This window comes from Haliotis rubra, unplaced genomic scaffold (assembly GCF_003918875.1).
Source record: "Haliotis rubra isolate DU_JTF1 unplaced genomic scaffold, ASM391887v1 Scf385, whole genome shotgun sequence".
In the NCBI taxonomy this organism is placed as follows: Eukaryota; Metazoa; Mollusca; class Gastropoda; order Lepetellida; family Haliotidae; genus Haliotis; species Haliotis rubra.
The window spans coordinates 129754-148461 of record NW_025767063.1 but is presented as its reverse complement, the minus strand read 5'-3'; the positions used below and the strand labels follow the sequence as shown (position 1 = coordinate 148461).

General features: G+C 37.6%; 1 protein-coding gene and 1 long non-coding RNA gene across 2 annotated transcripts in view; one reads left to right on the top strand and one right to left on the bottom strand.

The window, feature by feature from the left end:
• Positions 1–10524, bottom strand: part of LOC124286540 — a 21407-nt gene extending 10883 nt beyond the window's left edge. The window contains exons 1-2 of the long non-coding RNA XR_006901060.1: positions 10489–10524; positions 9349–9350 (exon numbers count right to left, since the gene is read on the bottom strand). This is a non-coding gene — a long non-coding RNA (uncharacterized LOC124286540). The remainder of the gene's footprint in view (positions 1–9348; positions 9351–10488) is intronic.
• Positions 8391–18708, top strand: LOC124286539. Its single transcript, XM_046722905.1, has 3 exons — positions 8391–8789; positions 9236–9415; positions 16607–18708. Exons 1-3 carry the CDS (start codon positions 8438–8440, stop codon positions 16834–16836), a joined length of 762 nt encoding a protein of 253 aa, XP_046578861.1. The 5' UTR covers positions 8391–8437; the 3' UTR covers positions 16837–18708.

Genomic DNA, 18708 nt, shown 5'->3' with positions numbered 1-18708 from the left:
ACACTGATCATTCAACAGCTTTCAACAATCTTCAATCAGTTCATCTGTTTACCAGAGGCGGCCTCAAGAACAAATAAACAATGAATGAAGTCTAATACGTCACGACTGTCGGATATGCCGAATCAATAACATTGACTGACATAATGGTCCTCAGATACAGATCGACCTTAACTGAAAATGGCAAAATCTAGAATTCCACTTAAAGAACACGATGGAACATAGGATGTGGTAAAGTGCTAACTTACATTTAAAAGTTCTTGCATAGGGTAACTTGTTTGAGAGGCATTTAGATCAATAGGAAATCCATCAATCCCTGGGCTTTTATTATTCTTCATCTTGTAAACAGAATTGCTAATTTCCTCCATACTGATTTCTCTTTCAATATTGTTTCTTAGTGTTTTGTTAAGAGTTGGAGTTCTAATATCATTCACGCAGTCTTCCTTCTTATACTGTTCATGAGCAGCATAGAGATTTTTATAAAATAACTTTACTTATTTAAATATTGATTTACTGTATGTAATTTCATTGCTATCATTAGTTATTATTTATTGATCCAGATGGCAGAAATATTTTGAAAGGTTTTGCTTCTTCGTACCAAAGAATTCGTTTTCGAATTTGTACTCTTTTCATTTTCTCATTTTTGATTTCTTTGATTTCTTTCTTATACTTCAATAATTCACTAAGAACTGCTTAATCTGTGCTTTGAAAGTTTCTTCTAACATTGTCCTCAATCTGTTTTATTTTTAGTTCTCGTTCTTCTGTATATTTAGCTTTTGGCTTTTTTTTTTATGTAAGATGACAAAGATATAGTCTTTCCTCGAATTTTCAATAAAATGTCTAGAAATACTGAATCAGAACTTGTAAGATTAATATGGTAAGTGTTTTTGAAGTCATCATTTTTTCTGTTGAATGTTCTTGAATAGTATCATTTAAAACAGTTCTGACTAAATTTCAATATTCATGGTTTAACAGGAATTATTAAACTGCCAATAACCCCTTCCTCTTTCCTGGTTTAAAGTGTTTGAAAAGGTGAATGTTATTGTTGAGTGATCACTTTTATAGCCTGGCAAATATCTGAATCCACAGTAATATCAAATATGTCCTCAGATACAATAAAGACATCAATTCTGGCTTGTTTTCTTGGATTTTGTTTCACCAGGTGTAGTTCCTAGATTTATCATTCAACTTTCTCCAAATGTCAATAAGATCATAAGTCTGTATAAATTTTAATACAGTATTTCTCGATTCTGGGTTGTTTACATGCTTATAATTCTCAAGATCAATTCTCAATTCTCAAGCACTAGGTTCCAGTCTCTAACTGTTTTCAAATAGATTAATGTAAAATTGAGGATCATCATTATTAGGACCATGGAGATAAGTTAGTGTTATTCTTTTATCCTCTATTGAAATATCAGTAACAATATATATTGCCATTTTCAGCCATAATGGTCCTATGTATCTTGAGATCAGTATCATTATTAAAGAGTATGGCAACATCTCTAGAATTAGACTTTAAAGGAGCTATGATTGACTGTAAAACCCATTCATTTCTCATGTTATTGGAGGTAGCTTCATCAATATAAATATATCTTGCAAGCATATTATGGAATATATTTTTTTCCTATATATATTCATCAATTCTTTTCTCTTAGATTTATTTGCAAGTCCTCAACAATTAGCTGAGATTAATTTGATTTTTTACGTTACTCATTGTCATTAAGGGTAATTTTTGCAAGAAATGGTATCAGTATATGTCCAATCCAGATATTGCTATATTATTGTAAAGTGAATAGGGGTATAAGCGCTCAAAAATGTTTGTGAGAAATCATGAAATAGAAGTGTTAGTATTATGATCTGAAGGGAACCATTTTGTCTTAACAAATGAAACGAATGTATAAACTGAAGGAAATGAATGCTAAAACAAAACAGCGAGCCAACCATGCTCCTATTCTTCGATATCCAGTGAAATAAATATATGCCTCAAGTGTGCAATCATGACAGACTGTCATACTCCAAGTCAAAATACATCAAACGAGGATTCTTATATAGTTGTTGCTTGGGTGAGAAACATTTTTCTCAAACGTTCAATTCAATAATTAGAGTAGAAATACATGGAATGCAAGTAATAGTACTAATGCAAAATTCAGCTGAGTAAAGAAGTTGTTCATCCATATGTTTTTATCTTTCCTTTCTTCTTGCATGAAATGTTTGTCAAGACGTATCTGTTTTTACACCAAGTATTAACATTCATATTTTATGATCTCAAATTTATCTGAAGACTTCAAGGCCAACGATATTGACCGGATCTACATGTACTTAACTACGTTTACAAGGATCTCAAACTAACCATTAATTTCAGTTCGTTATAGCCGTAGATCGTTATACCCATTTGACTATTGTCTGAAAATTCCACCCCAGTCTTTGTATCCGTCAATTCGTTTTATTCGTTAACTTGCAGTACAACTAAGTTTATATACACCTTAGAAATGCAGTTTGGTTTGATAAGTTGGTTTGTTGTTTAACGCCGCACTCAGCAATATTCCAGCTACATTGTGTACAACCATAAATTATTGAGAATTTAAGATTGTAATGTTTTTTCTCACTCATTACTCACGTATTAAATGTGAATATTAGCAGAACATAACTCCAGATTCAAAGACAGGTGAACAGTTAGTATTTTGTCAATTCACCATGGGCAGCAATGCAGGCTTCAATGCGGCGGGGCATACCACTGATCAAATAAGTTAGAAAGTCGTGGTCCATGCTGTCCCAATATCGGACCACCTCTCCTTTCATTTCAGCAATATTTGTCAGATTTTTCTTATTGACACTTTCCTTCATAAGTCCCCAAACATTTTCTATTGGATTTAGGTCAGGGCTATAGATTGGCCAATCTAATAATGTTTTATTTTGGGTCCGAAACCAGGCCTGTGAATGCTTTGAAACGATGTTTTGGGTCGTTGTCCTGCTGGAAAATCCAAACATTTCCATAGAACACGTGAGCAGATGGAAGTAAATGTCCCTCGAGAATATCTGTGTACCACTCACTGTTCATATTCCCTTCAAATACACAGAGGGGCGTTGCCCCTAACACATATATGCCACCCCACACGTTCAATTTCGGACTGTACTTTGGGCGCTGATACAAGGGTTTTTCAGTTTGTTTGGTCCAGAATTTCAGTGTATTAGGAAACAGCCACACATAACTTTCATCTGAGAAAATCACATTGTCCCAGTTAAAATTTCTATGCTGTAAGCACCAGTTCAACCTTCGCTCCTTTTGTTCAGGTTTCATGATCAGTGATGGAATTCCTCGACTTTTCTGCCAACCCATTGCATGCAGCACAGTTCTAATTGTCTCCTTACAGACAGCCACAGTTCCTCTATCAATCATATCCAGCCTGAAGTTTTCTAAACTCCTTCGTTTGTTTTTAGGAACAAGAATACCAAGCCGCCTCCTGTCACCGACGGTCAATTTTCTGGGCCTACCTGCGCCTCCCTGGTGCTCAATACCATATCCATTTGCAATATTTTTCAAAACACGATAAACAGTGGACAAAGGGAAGCCTGTTCTACTTGAAATCACTTTAGCTGATTTGATGTCCTTGTTATAATACTCTAAATCCAACTTCCTCTTCTCTAAATCATCCATACTGAGGATCACTGAAAATGTCGTCTGCTAGCAAGTAAACAAAGGGGGATAACTCTTCACAAACTAATGAAAAAAGGATTAACGGAGTTGTCTCTCTTGAATGAAACCAAGCACTTGATTGCTGGTCAAGGTTTTTTATACTAGAAATCCAATTAAACATATTCCTAAAATTCTCAATAATTTCTGGTCATACTATATATGGCGGCGGTCTGTAAATAATCGAGTGTGGACCAGACAATCCAGTGATCATCCATCTACGTAATTGGGATACGATGACGTGTGTCAACAAGTCAGCCTGCCTGACCACCCGATCCCGTTAGTCGTCTAACCCAAACATGGGTTGCTGAAGACCAATTCTAACCCGGATCTTCACGGGTTTTGGTTTGATGGTCTACCGCTGTTGTCCTTATTCCTTCTCCCTACACTTTCTGAACAAACTGTTAATGAGGATGTTCTGGCTCGTGGATACGTCTATGGCAGACCGATAATCTTTAAAGATGTCACACTTTCTGGATCAGATCATTAACTATTTACATGGACCGAAGTATTCACAGGACGTAAAAAATCTCCCGGCTTTCATCAATATTTGTTCACACAAATCTCATTATCGAGTTCACATAACGGTTGCATTAATCAGGGCAGTGTTTGTTTCATGATGTGATAGCTGGAATATCTGTAAAGGTTAAGGTCAATCTCTACAATAAACATGATTGAAACTATAACTAACAATATATAATGATGATGCAGGTGCTCCAAAAGATGGCTACGTACCTATTTGATATAGAATGTAGGGACAATCAATGACGTTTTATGTATCAAGTATGCACAGATAGTTGTTAACACGTCACAGTTTAATTCTGGACTTAAAAAAGTCCAGAAACTCTCCGCATTGTGGCCACTTACTGACAAAGGATTGCAGCTGTCATGAAATATATGATAAGGATGAAAAAATGAAAATTGTTTTTCGAAAACAAACAATTTAAACTCGCTCGCCCATGGGCGAGAATATTTAGTTTCGCTCAGAATTCATGTTTTGGAGGATGTAAATGAACGAATATATGTTTATAAGTAGCATGACAGAAAATTCGACTCATCTTGACTTATTTCGGCTAATTTACATCGATATTAAACAAATCTCGCCCATGGGCGAAAATATATACTTTTGCTCAAACTACATGTTTTTCCATGTTTTGGAGGTTGTGAATAAATTAAAGTATGTTCATAACTATCATGACACAAAATTCAACTGACACAGTTATATTTAGACTGAGACCAAAGGTGCTGAGGGTTGGGCAATCCATAGCAGCATGAACCATAGAAGACGCCTGTTGTGTCTTTAGTCATGACGGGCAATGAATAGTAGCATGAACCATAGAAGACGTCTGTTGTGTCCTTAGTCGTGATGGGCAATGAATAGTAGCATGAACCATAGAAGACGCCTGTTGTGTCCTTAGTCGTGATGGGCAATGGATAGTAGCATGAACCATAGAGGACGTCTGTTGTGTCCTTAGTCGTGATGGGCACTGAATAGTAGCATGAACCATAGAAGACGCCTGTTGTGTCCTTAGTCGTGATGGGCAATGAATAGTAGCATGAACCATAGAAGACGAACCATAGAAGACGTCTGTTGTGTCCTTAGTGTTGTGTCCCTTAGTCGTGATGGGCAATGGATAGTAGCATGAACCATAGAAGACGCCTGTTGTGTCCTTAGTCGTGATGGGCAATGAATAGTAGCATGAATAGTAGTCATGAACCATAGAAGACGCCTGTTGTGTCCTTAGTCGTGATGGGCAATGAATAGTAGCATGAACCATAGAAGACGTCTGTTGTGTCCTTAGTCGTGATGGGCAATGAATAGTAGCATGAACCATAGAAGACGCCTGTTGTGTCCTTAGTCGTGATGGGCAATGAATAGTAGCATGAACCATAGACGACGCCTGTTGTGTCCTTAGTCGTGATGGGCAATGGATAGTAGCATGAACCATAGAAGACGTCTGTTGTGTCCTTAGTCGTGATGGGCAATGAATAGTAGCATGAACCATAGAAGACGCCTGTTATGTCCTTAGTCGTGATGGGCAATGAATAGTAGCATGAACCATAGAAGACGCCTGTTGTGTCCCTAGTCGTGACGGGCAATGAATAGTAGCATGAACCAAAGAAGACGCCTGTTGTGTCCCTAGTCGTGACGGGCAATGAATAGTAGCATGAACCATAGAAGACGCCTGTTGTGTCCCTAGTCGTGACGGGCAATGAATAGTAGCATGAACCATAGAAGACGCCTGTTATGTCCTAAGTCGCATTTAGTTACTTTTGTTAATTACAAATAGTCGAGAAATGTTATACATGTTTTCAATATAGAGTGAGTGAGTTGTAATTTAACGTCACATCGGCAATATTTCGGACATATAGTGAAGAGTTATGTAACATCCAAGTAGTTAATATCTGTCGCAAAGGGCACTAAAATATTAGCATGATATCACAATTTATGTCTAAAAACTAACCACTTTAAATATTAAAAACATATATTATACAACAACATAGCATATCATATTTAATAAATGGTGATCTGCCTTCAGTTGTTGGCGATCTATAGCCCGTGTTGTATACTGTATTGTCCTCTTTAATTGAAATATTTTAGCTTTGCTTGCTAGTTTTATTCATATCTTTGATTCTCTAGTATTTTTACTGTCCATCGTCGACAGGTTTTAATCTTCAAAACGTTTTCTCTTTATATTGTATAAATTGTTTTCGTCACGATATGGCTGAGATATTGCCGATGTGACGTTAAATATTAACTCACTCACTCACTCACATTTAATACAATTACAATACGGACTGTAAATCGTCAGCAATTTTCAATATGGCTTCAAGGAACACACTCAGGTTTAATATATGACGACAACAGGTATGCGGAATATTATTGTCTCCCACCACACCTGATTAATTGACATTCCATCGCTTGATGTCCCATGAACAAATATTGAATTCTGTCACAACAATAAATGTTTTATTCAATCAATCAGTCAAGTTATTGTAGTCGACGAACGTTTGCCGACCTGATCTGACCCTAAATCTCCACAGGAATATTCTAACATTAAATAGTGTTTAGTAACCAATTGAACTCTGTCTTAGATACAGAGACCTTAACGAACCATTGGATTTACGTATAGGTAGAAGTACATGGTATAACACTTAGTGCTGTTCGTGGTTCGCTTCATTCTCTGAGACAGACTGTTTGTTTTAACACACTTTATCAAACAACAAACTCATTTGTAGGTTAATGATGTTTCCGATATATTTTCACGCCTTACAGTTGGATTTAAAAAAAAAATCCTTTGCTCAGCATTATATAGACAAAGAACGAAATGTTGTCATTTCATGTGGTGTGTTTTATGTTGCTAGAATTGTCTTCAGTAATGGACCGTTAATGGTTAATTTCAAATGAGGAATACATACAGTATAAGCTGAATATTTCCTTACAGACGGATGTACTTTATTAGCGGTATTGAACACATACTGAGTGGTCTACATAAATGAATCAAAGCTGTCTGGGATACGATATTCCTTGACTATGAAATGTAAATCACGCCTCATCTGGTCAATAATCCTAATGCGTTGTAATGACAATACGATGTTATGCCGCGTCGCGATTCTTCTCTTTAATATAATTATTTGCCAAAATAGAAAATGGAACTATGAGCGGAACGGAGTATATTGATCCAAAGTGCGAGCCTGATAACTGCAATTTTCAATCATGTAAGTGTTTTTCTTATGTTCATATGAATGCGTTCAGATATTGAACCCCACTTTTTTATTTCCGTGTGACGGTTCTTGCTTTGTTTGCAATCCAATATCGGAAGACGGATCATGGTGAAACATGATTTGACGGTTTTAGATGTCAATATTCAAGTCATGATTTCCTTTATGAATTTTACCATTACTGGCTACGAATCATTGCCAGATTAACGTCCTAACGAATCGGTTTACGGGTTTTACATATGTTTAATTATGGTCAAGGTGAACATGGGCATTCACATTTAACAAGGGCATTTTCATGAAAGCCATTTTTCAAATCATTATGTTAAAAACTATATTTCGATGGAAAATGTATGGTAAACGTATGAACTAGAAAAACCCCGAAAGATTCAAATGATTTCCTTGGGGAACTCGACTTGGTTGTTTTACTGTTCACACGTTTTATCATAAGTTCCTACCCTATTCATCAACATAACTATTCGGCGATCGAGGCAGTCTATTTCCATTGAAGTACAGCGTCGCTTCCGACTTGAAAAGTGGGATTTTTCTTGTATTCGTGCTGTGCTTTAAGCATGGCTGTTTGATTACCTCAAAGTCATAGGTCCGTCAAGATTGTGACTCCCTGCGTCACTAAGCGTGGAGTTTACGTTGCTGCATATAAAGCTGTAAGACAAACTGTTTCTCAGTTAAAAATCACACAATTGTCATTGAACAGTTAATGTCTTAATCACCAGACCACCAACCATACCCATCACACTCAATCTTCACCAAAGTTATGTTATCCTCCTTCAAGAAGCTTCAAAACACATCACGTGGTACTGCTACATATTGAACACAAATAAAGATCAATTTACATATCTTTAAGATAGAAATATTTTTGCCAATCTCATTGGCTTATGTTTTAGTCACCATAATCCAGTCGGTTGTCAGAGGATATAAATACCGAGCCCATCATCAACTCGATAGAACTAATCGATGCTTACATGTTTGTCAACTCGTAGACACGTCTTTAAACCACTGACGCTCGCGATGCTTCAGGCAGTCCAATATACACAGTTGCTATTTAGTCTGAGTTCGAAAATGGTGGGATTTATATTCATTCTTACGTGTATAGTTCACTACGCATCACCTGTTATTGAAACTGCATATGGAACCAAGTGGAAAAACTTCACAAATATTCTCGTAGACACCAACATAATATCAGAAGTACAAAACATTGGAAACAAATTTACCTGCCTGAATATGTGTCTTGAAAACAAGGCCTGTGTGTCTGTGTTCTTCAGACAGCAACATCGACGGTGCCAGTTCCATGATGTGTTGTTCATGTCGCCGCAGGACGGAAAACCGGAGACAGGTACAGAATACTACAGTATTGCTTCAGGTGAGGATACCGTTATGATTGTGTTAATGCCAAATTGCCAATGGTAATATAGTGAGCGAGTTAAAGCTCTAATATAGTGGCATATATGAAAAGGTAGTGAAATACGGAAAAACATAGTTTGCAGATTAGATGACATGCTTCACAAAAAGCATGAAATGTGTAATTTTGTACTTTACAATATGAATTATCCTTTTAAAGGACATATTCGTAATGTTTCAAGTACCCATTAATATTAATACCTAGTAAGGATGTAGCTGCTGTCATAGAAATAACGGTACCATGTCTATTCCTCTAAACAGGAACGTTGAACAAATACTCGACTGGACTGCTACTTTCAGCTTTGTGTCTGTCGAGATAGTACCCAAAATCTAGCTATTGTAGCTAATCGGCTAATATATTTTATTTTGTGGGCATGGTCAACTTGTTGAATGGTCATGTCTTTCCAGATGGATGTCCCTCCACCTACGTCCACAATCGAATTCTTAACTTCTGCTATGAGGTTCATTTCAATAACCTGGACTTTACCAACGGTGTTGCTGATTGTAACTCAAGAGGAGACCACTTTATCGCCATTGACAGTCAAGACAAACAGGACCACATACTGAAGCAACTCAGCGCTTCATCAGGTCAGTATCATGCGGCCAACTACGTGTAACTGCTCCTTTGTAAACACATTTGTTTGGTTTAACGCCGCTTTGACGTAGCAACTGATGACGTCATGTGCTCCTCGTAATGACGTCATGTTTATATACAATTGCATTTGGTATGGCGATGGGTTAACGCTAAATGCGATTATTTCAGGTGTACAATTAACTAGACTTTGCATGTGTTTTCACGCATCTGTGGGGCAGGATAATCTAACCATTTAGCGAACACCTGGTATAATCACTATTTCATAGTGATTCATAAACACATGTTTCACTGAATTGTCTGGTTCAGACTCGATTTGTTACAAACAGCATTATACAGCTCTAATGCAGCTCTAATGCTGCTGAAACTATATCTGTAAAAATCAAATTTTTGACAGAACGGAACTCGATCCTTTCTGATATTGTTAACATGTCAGTTTTTTTTAGAAAGACCTTCCTTGATAGTACTAAGGATTATGATTAATCTTTGAGACAGGGCAACACAAATGTTGATAAATTTCTGGTGGATGTTTTAATATTGTCGATTTCTGTTTGCGACTTGTCCGAATAACATGCATTTACGTGTTATGTCAATTATCATGTAACTGATATTCACTACATACTCACAATTTTTAGGAATATGTATGCAAATGGATAGGGCAGTGCAATATTACCGGTAAACCGGTATATACCGCTACAGTATCTCGCGATACGATTATCGCGATATGGTTCAGATTCGGCAATATATTGGGTCATCCAGAGTTAGCTCCATTTGAATTATCTGCCCTTGATTTCCATAGCAAACAAATGTGCTCTGAAAGTGACAAACATACTTTTATTTCTGTTGGTTTCATGTAACATTTTACAAGTGGAAGTGCCATTATAGGTGAGGCGAAATTGGGTTTATCGTCGTGCTTGAGAATATTTCGCTCATATGACGACGTGCATGCGTGTGTATATGTATGTGTGGCTGCTTTGTACTAGCCCGGACTGAAGCTGGTTTTATAGTGCTAGCCCACTGAGATACCATGCCGCAGTGAAGCATGAATACCCCCTCAGACACATTATACTGACTCCGAGCCGACCAGTCCTTGTTGTACCCATTAAAGCCGAGCGCCAGGCAGGGACCAACAAGTACCATATATTAACGTCTTTTGGTATGACGCGGTCGGGGATCGAACCCGCGACCTTCCGCTCTCCGGGCGGACGCTCTAACCACTACACCACGGAGGCGGTTAGTGTCATTATAAGTGGCTCCAAAACTGCCAAATAGTCTACCAAATACTTTACGTTTTGTGGGTTTGAATGGTTTCATTTTGAGGAATTAAGTGGCCTGAAATGGACCAATTTCTATTTGGACTTATTAGTAGAGCCTCTGGCTCTGAGTGACCATTTCACAGTTCACATGATTTGGTTATTTTTGTTTGTTTCATAATGGGGCATATGATATCAATTTATCAGACAGGCCTGAGTCTTAGAAAAATTGTAGGACAGAAAATGACATTCCAGTCAAGGATCTTAGCTATTGGAGGTCACATGCGATTTTAATCTCAAGTAGTTCCACTAAATCTTGTTTTTGTTTCAGTCATGTTAACATATTGACTCTGAATGAATCACATACAGAAACAATAATTACATACTGCACTGAAGTGCATTCTTTTTAAGCAAACAACACTGACTATGAAAATCATGTTATACTATTACCTTTATCATTATGTTCTCAAAACGTTGGTGCGATATATTCCACATTAAGGCTCTATATTATGTTGTTTATGTGTAAACGATTGGCATACAGCCATACACAATGGGGACGGGGAGCCTGAAAGTTTGGTGTAACAGCAACTGAGAAGATGATGTTGCACACAGAGAGCTATTATGAATTTATGATGTACGCACTTGGGCAGAAACCTTCCAGTCAATATATCACAATATATATTGCAATATCTCTTAAATTATTGCAATATATCGCAATATGAAAATCAGGGCAATATCCAGCCCTACAAATGGACACAGTTTCTGGACATAATTTCTTCTTCATTTACTGATTTCACAATTTATTGTTGTACCTACCAGTATCTGGTTAACCGGTGCACTTCAGTGTTTAAACCTTTGTAGTCCCCCAGTTACCATTAGACGGAAACGAGGTGTGTCAACTGCGTAATGAAGCTAATCACCAGAAAAAGGTGAGCTAATTACATAAGGTCGTGGAGGCAAAAACAACACTTGAAACGAGAAAAGTCAATACTGACTTGTAAAGAAGCAAGTAATCAGAATGAAGGTGTGTTGAGTCCCTTACAGTATAAAGAAGCAAGTAATCAGAATGAAAGAGGCAAGTGAATGAGGGTTGTTGAGCCTCTTACAGTGGCAAGTAAAGAATGAAGGTGTGTTGAGTCCCTTACTCTAAAGAAGCAAGTAATCAGAATGAAGGTGTGTTGAGTCCCTTACAGTGTAAAGAAGCAAGTAATCAGGGTGAAGGTGTGTTGAGTCCCTTACAGTGCAAAGAAGCAAGTAATCAGAATGAGAATGAAGTGATCAGAATGATGGTGTGTTGAGTCCCTTACAGTGTAAAGAAGCAAGTAATCAGAATGAAGGTGTGTTGAGTCCCTTACAGTGTAAAGAAGCAAGTAATCAGAATGAAGGTGTGTTGAGTCCCTTACAGTGTAAAGAAGCAAGTAATCAGGGTGAAGGTGTGTTGAGTCCCTTACAGTGCAAAGAAGCAAGTAATCAGAATGAGGGGGTGTTGCGTTCCTTACAGTGCAAAGAAGGAAGTGATCAGAATGATGGTGTGTTGAGTCCCTTACAGCGTAATGAAGCAAGTAATCAGAATGAAGGTGTGTTGAGTCCATTACAGTGTAAAGAAGCAAGTAATCAGAATGAGGGTGTGTTGAGTCCCTTACAGTGTAAAGAAGCAAGTAATCAGGGTGAAGGTGTGTTGAGTCCCTTACAGTGTAAAGAAGCAAGTAATCAGAATGAAGGTGTGTTGAGTCCCTTACAGTCTAAAGAAGCAAGTAATCAGAATGAAGGTGTGTTGAGTCCCTTACAGTGTAAAGAAGCAAGTAATCAGAATGAAGGTGTGTTGAGCTCCTTACAGTGTAAAGAAGCAAGTAATCAGAATGAAGGTGTGTTGAGTCCCTTACAGTTTAAAGAAGCAAGTAATCAGAATGACATTCAAAATACATCCATTCATACATAATAATGACATACAATAATAGAAATAGTAATCAATGATATCCTAATACAGTTTAAGTCTAAGTCAGGTAATATAAGCAATGTGTGGTACAACAGGATATGTACGGTAACTGCTTACAGAAACATAATACAAATAATACAACATTTGCTTGAGTAACTACGGTACTGATAAATAACATAACCTGACCGATAAATTAATCATCAACAACAATTGCAAAGAACAAGTACTGCGTGGAGTGCCCAACAGTTTAATTACAGCATGTAGTGCCTAGTTCATTAACTGCTGTGCAGATTTATGACTATTACGTTATGTCGCGCCTAATGCGTTAACTACGGGACCCATTTATGACAATTACAGTATGTAGTGCCTATTGCGTTAACTACGGTAGGAATTTATGATTATTACGGTATGTTGCGCTTAATACATTAACTACGGTAACGATTTATGACTAGTGTAAGTAAATTTCCGTTATCAACATACATACCTTGAGCAAATACGGTAAACGGCGCTAAGGGCTCAGATTTAACATATACCATTTAACTCCGGTATTGACTGTACGCGTTCTAACTGTAATGTTAACATTTATTTTCTCAATACAATAATTTCAGTAGATACGGTAAGTGATATTAGAGAGATAAAAGTGTTGTAAATACGGGGACAGAAGGCCCAGTTTTAGTACTACTACTTAAGCTTGTTTTATCATGAATTATTTGGGTGAATACCGAAAGTGTATTTCGACGGTGGTGTTGCTATTGGCAACGTGCAATTTCGACATATACGGAGTTAAGCCATCACCTAGAATATATGTAATGCTGTGGTGCTACATTTTTGTGCTTTTACAAAACAAGACAGTAACTTAGTTAATTGAATATGTAATAATGCACTAGGATGGCGCTGTTGTCATTGGCTACGCGTATTTCTTAAATTACGGAGCTAAATAAATACGAAATGGAGACTGTACTTGCAAACTACACGGATTTGAATGTATATTTTCTGGTATGTGAAGAGTAGACAATACCATTTTCTACTGATTACGGTAATGTGATTCGCGTATAAACTGTTCTGTACGGTATACAACTGCACGCGGAACGGAACGTTTAACATATCATTATTCAAATACTTATAGTGTTGGTGAAATATCAAAACACAAATGTTGGCTGTTATACCTATCATGTGAGCGCGTATCTGAGGTAAATCTACACGAATATCATTGATATAAAATACATAAAACTTCGTCTTTGCTGGAAATGATTGTATAAACTCTCGGAACTGTTTTTGTGACTAAGCTACTAGAATCTAGGCTACTGAACGGGAATCTAACCTGCATATACAGATCTAACAGGCAAACATGAATGAAACTAGACAAGGACTGGGAATACACATGTGTGTCGAAACATACAAAAGAAATATTTGTTTGTACACGAAAGACATAAAACTTGAGGAGCCCACGACGCAATGTGCATAAATAAATATCCCTGGATAGTGCCTACAAATTAATCGGTTATCTAGAACTAGCATTTGCAATGAAAATGTGCTCCAATGTTGTAGGAATGTTTCTAACCTAACTCTAACATTTTCTAGACGATAATTACAAAGAAATAACAAGTGAAACATAAACAAGAATTAAGTTTAAATGTTTGTTACCTTGAAACAAGAAAGGAGGCAGAGCTGTGAGTTCCTGGGTTTATTCAAGCAAGTGTGCCTGAGATGGAAGAACCCAGGATTTTATACCCCACAGCTCTACTCGTTTGTCATTATCAAGTTTCTATAAAGTTGAAGTTTCCATATGCGTTATCTACCCTATGCTGACAAGGTATACTACACGAGGTAGGTGGTAAGAAGATGATTACCTAACAAGGTTTGATTTTCTTTATGGTGTAGCCACAGTCAGTTTGCGCCAGCTGCTTAACAAAATATCTGACCGTGGCATTTATGACAGGACAAAGAGGATGGCATGATGGTAATCTCGATCTTGTTCAACAAAAGTTGATTTTTGATTACGATTAAGTTGGTGGTAGACATGCTCCTGCTGGGATGGGACTACTTATCTGTGCTTGACCAAGGGATGTACCCGAGAAGAAAGGCCGGAGCCGACACAGCTCAATAACTTCATCTTTGATTAATTAGTTTAAGGTTGGCGTGGACGCGTTTGCTAATTGCCTACTACTGCGCTTGCCATGCGGGGCTATAAACAAGATACACTATGCACTGCGACTTGCACCTATACGGATTTTCTCTTGTTATGAATAATTTGTGAAAAATATAAAAATGTATGAAGAAATATATGCACTGTAATACAGTGTAAAGAAGCAGGTAATCGGAATCCAAGTGTGTTTATTGGAAAAGAGCGTAAAGCAGCAAGTAATCTGAACCATGATGTATAAGAAAATAATTGGAATACACCTATGCTTTATCTCCCTATATTTTGCTACGGTACGCTTCCCATACATGTTCTAAAACATGCCATTGTATGCAACATGTAGGCGAACGGATATGAGAAATGATACACAGTGTAACATCCAGTGCGCGACATAGTTTCCAAATTTTGCTAGCCAGTCGGGCTAGCTATGCTTGAAAGTTACTAGTCCATAAAATAATTCACTTGCCCGAAATTTAAATGTAGACACAGGTTTCATCATTAAGCTGTTAATATGATGCTCATTTTTATTAGGCCATAATCTTGCATAATTTAAATAGAGATTTTTACACGAGCAATTGTGTCATACGACTTATACGAAACGAGTGTGAAATTTTGTGTTGCCCGAGCGAGACCCTACCCAAGTACTATATAAAAGGAAAGGGATGTAAACCAACCCCTATTCAATCATTACAGTTCACCACGTAAAATATTTTTAAGGCCCCGCCGAGGCCACGCCAAAATCATGGATCAGCCAAGACAGCGAAAACTCGATGGGCAGCGGTATTCCACGGGTCTAAAAACTTTTTGCAACATCTACATATCATTACCTCGACAGTAAGCAGACATTTTCTCCAAAATCATCGGCAATCATACTCACTTGTCGGCCATAGATGACCTTGACATTCAATTGGAATACCGCTGCCCATCGAATCTAGTCCTACATAGTTGCTGTCAAACGAATTTAAAATGTGAGTTTTCGCTGTCCTGGCTGATCCATGATTTTGGCGTGGAATTGTGGAGGTAGATGTTTTCGGTGAGTCGTGGCGTAGAATTTTTGAAATAATGATCCCATTGTGATCATTTTAGCTGATTTTGTAGGAAATTCATCTAGCTTTCGATCTGTAGTGGGCCTTAAAAAATATTTTACGTGGTGAAATCTAACTTTCATTGAGGAGGGGTGGTTTCGTCGTTACATCCCTTTCCTTTTATATAGTTCTAGGGTAGGGTCTATATACCTATGTGTCTTTCTAACGCTGTGGGCATATTCACCGATGGCAAGCTAGATGGAGTGCATATACGTTTTAGTTTTGCTGGAAAAAGATACTACTGGAGAGGCGAATGTTGAAATGTTATACAATTTGGTTAAGTGGTAACACTTTTTGTACAATGTATACGTTTTCCAAACCCCAATGTCATCACAGTGTGGAACTGACCGGTACGCAAAGCCAGCTGACTGCTTAAAGGGGTTAGCACAGTAGCCTAGAACCACACCTATACCTGCATCACTTGAAATGGGTCCAATAGGCTCTAATGACGTCATTCGTTAATACGTTTGGCACCAATTACGTCATATTGCAAGGGAAATAAGCCATGGTGTGTTTATTGTGGACATAGAACTCTCGGTAAATGTACAAAGTATGAATCGATATAAAAAATGTTACTTATGATAGCTGTACTGTTTTGGCTATGAAACTGCTTGAAAAAAGTGCAAAACAAAGAGGTTAAATTTCGTGTAGCCCTTGAAAAGTGTGTTCAATATAGTTCCCAATTTCTAATAATGCCACTCAAAGAAGTTATTTGAGGACTGACCATACACATATGAGCAGTTATTTAACACACTGTTTTTTCTATTCCTCAGACGGTAAGCAGAAGAAATATCTGATTGATGGAAGTGATGAAGCTAATGAAGGAACTTGGCTGCTCAAAGATGGCCGAACAATGACGTATTTTGCTTGGGGTACTGATTACCCAAAGAATGGAACTGATAAGGATTTTATCGTTGCAGACCCAAATGACCAGTTTAGGTGGGGGGACAAAGCAGGAAATGTACCCAAACGTTACATTTGTGAGAGGCATCTGAATGTGTGATCGCGTCTTGAGAATGTACATATAATTAGCAGTGAAAAACCTTGCTGTTCTTTTCTGTTTATATTCTGGATGGAAAATTTACGATTCTTGTACGAGAAATGCATTGGAGATAATGACAATGTTGATCTTGTTTGTTCTCGAGACATTGAATACCAATGCAATATTTGTCACTAATTGAAGTCATACATTTGGCTGTGTAGTGCATTAGCGCAACCTTTTTAAACTTTTGTAGCGTTATACAGCATATTTATTATCTTATAGGGCTGCAAGACAACGTTATGGAAAGGAAATTAAAAGCGAAATGCAAATGCGTATGTTCAGTGACAATGACTATTAAAGGTCAAACGTAAGCCTACAATTTGTCATATGTTTGTCGACTCACTGGTAGAGGCAAAATGCCAAAACGGAATACTGCCAATCGCAACTGCACCGCAAGACGTCTTGAAGCTGTCGACTCACAGTCGTCATTTCAACGTATACCAGAACACCAAACCTCGCTATACCCGCCTCAGATACCACAGGATCGTCCAAGATGTGCTAGACGTCACCACTCATGATAGCTACATCCGGGTGTTCCATCGACGTAATCGACATGTTACTATCTTCAAGACTGAAGGACATGTACCTGGTGTAAGAAGGGTATAGGGACAGAGTCGGGTCATCCGCCACAAGTGGTATTAGACCCAGAAGAAGGATATGTGCCAATATTGACACGGAAATTCAGTTGTTTTGTCAGAGCAGATGTCCCCTAGTAAATCCATAATGTGGTTTAGTTCGGATGACTGAGTGTTATACACTGATTGAAAGTATCTCGTTCATCAATTTGAAACAGTATACAAATACATGTTTTTTACGCCCTGATAATGTACCCATAGATGAAATACTATGTGTGCGGCATGGTGTTTAGATCGATGTGACAGAACACTGTATTGTGGTATGTATTAGGAAATGTATTTTCATTACGTGTCTCGTGAGCGACGTTCGGCTTCTAAAGTACAAACGACCTTAGGATATTTTGTGTATTCGTAGTATTGATATTGCTTGAAGAATGATTGAGTTAAAATTCATCGTCGCAACGGCTATATCTCAGTTATATAATGACAAGACCAACTTTACACATGTCCATTGTAAATACAGTTATATTTAAAAGTAATATAAATCTTTTGAAATATCTACACGGATCAGCAGCAGAGATAACAGTTTGCCAAGAACTGCTTTAGCTAAAGCATCGGCTTTTGTGACGCCTGCTATGCCTACGTCGCTTGGTAACCAGCACACGACGATGTCGCATTGCCTACCACATGTCGTTGTGAGGTTATAAAATGTCAAGGATTATTGAATGACTCGAGACACTTTCGAGTTCCTGAAATCATGACAAGGAATCTGAAAGATGATGACATTATTATAATGGTGTTGTTGTATAATATAGTTCAAAGATAGCTTTGGCCACTGCTATAAAGAATGAAGTATATTTTGGTATTCCTCAGGAAACAGTCTTGGATCCAATGACAGTGGCACTAGCAACTTTGCCATCATCTTTGGACGACGATATATTTGGTTCGTAATTGGTTGTGTTCCTGTTAGAAAACCACAGGATTTTTGTTTACTTGTCTAACGTTGACAGATCCTAAAGGCTCAAAGACAAGGCCTTAGGTCATGGATATATATTTGTTTACATGCAGGCTCCACCACAGATGATTGACTTTGTCTTGTTTTGAGGCCTCTCTTGGCCTAGTATATTTCACTGTAACATTAGTCAGATTGTGCATGGTGGGCAGGTAGTGAAAATATAAAGTGACAAGATGCAGATAAGTGTTAGATGCATCATTGAAAATGTAGAAATGATTTTTAGATAAAATCGTCAAAGACTTT

What these genes read in the sequence shown, in the direction of transcription:
- LOC124286539 (XM_046722905.1), top strand. Translation starts at nt 8,438, where the DNA reads ATGCTTCAGGCAGTCCAATATACACAGTTGCTATTTAGTCTGAGTTCG. An exon ending in ATACTACAGTATTGCTTCAG is followed by an intron (nt 8,790 to 9,235) that starts GTGAGGATACCG and finishes ATGTCTTTCCAG; the next exon opens with ATGGATGTCCCTCCACCTAC. An exon ending in GCAACTCAGCGCTTCATCAG is followed by an intron (nt 9,416 to 16,606) that starts GTCAGTATCATG and finishes TCTATTCCTCAG; the next exon opens with ACGGTAAGCAGAAGAAATAT.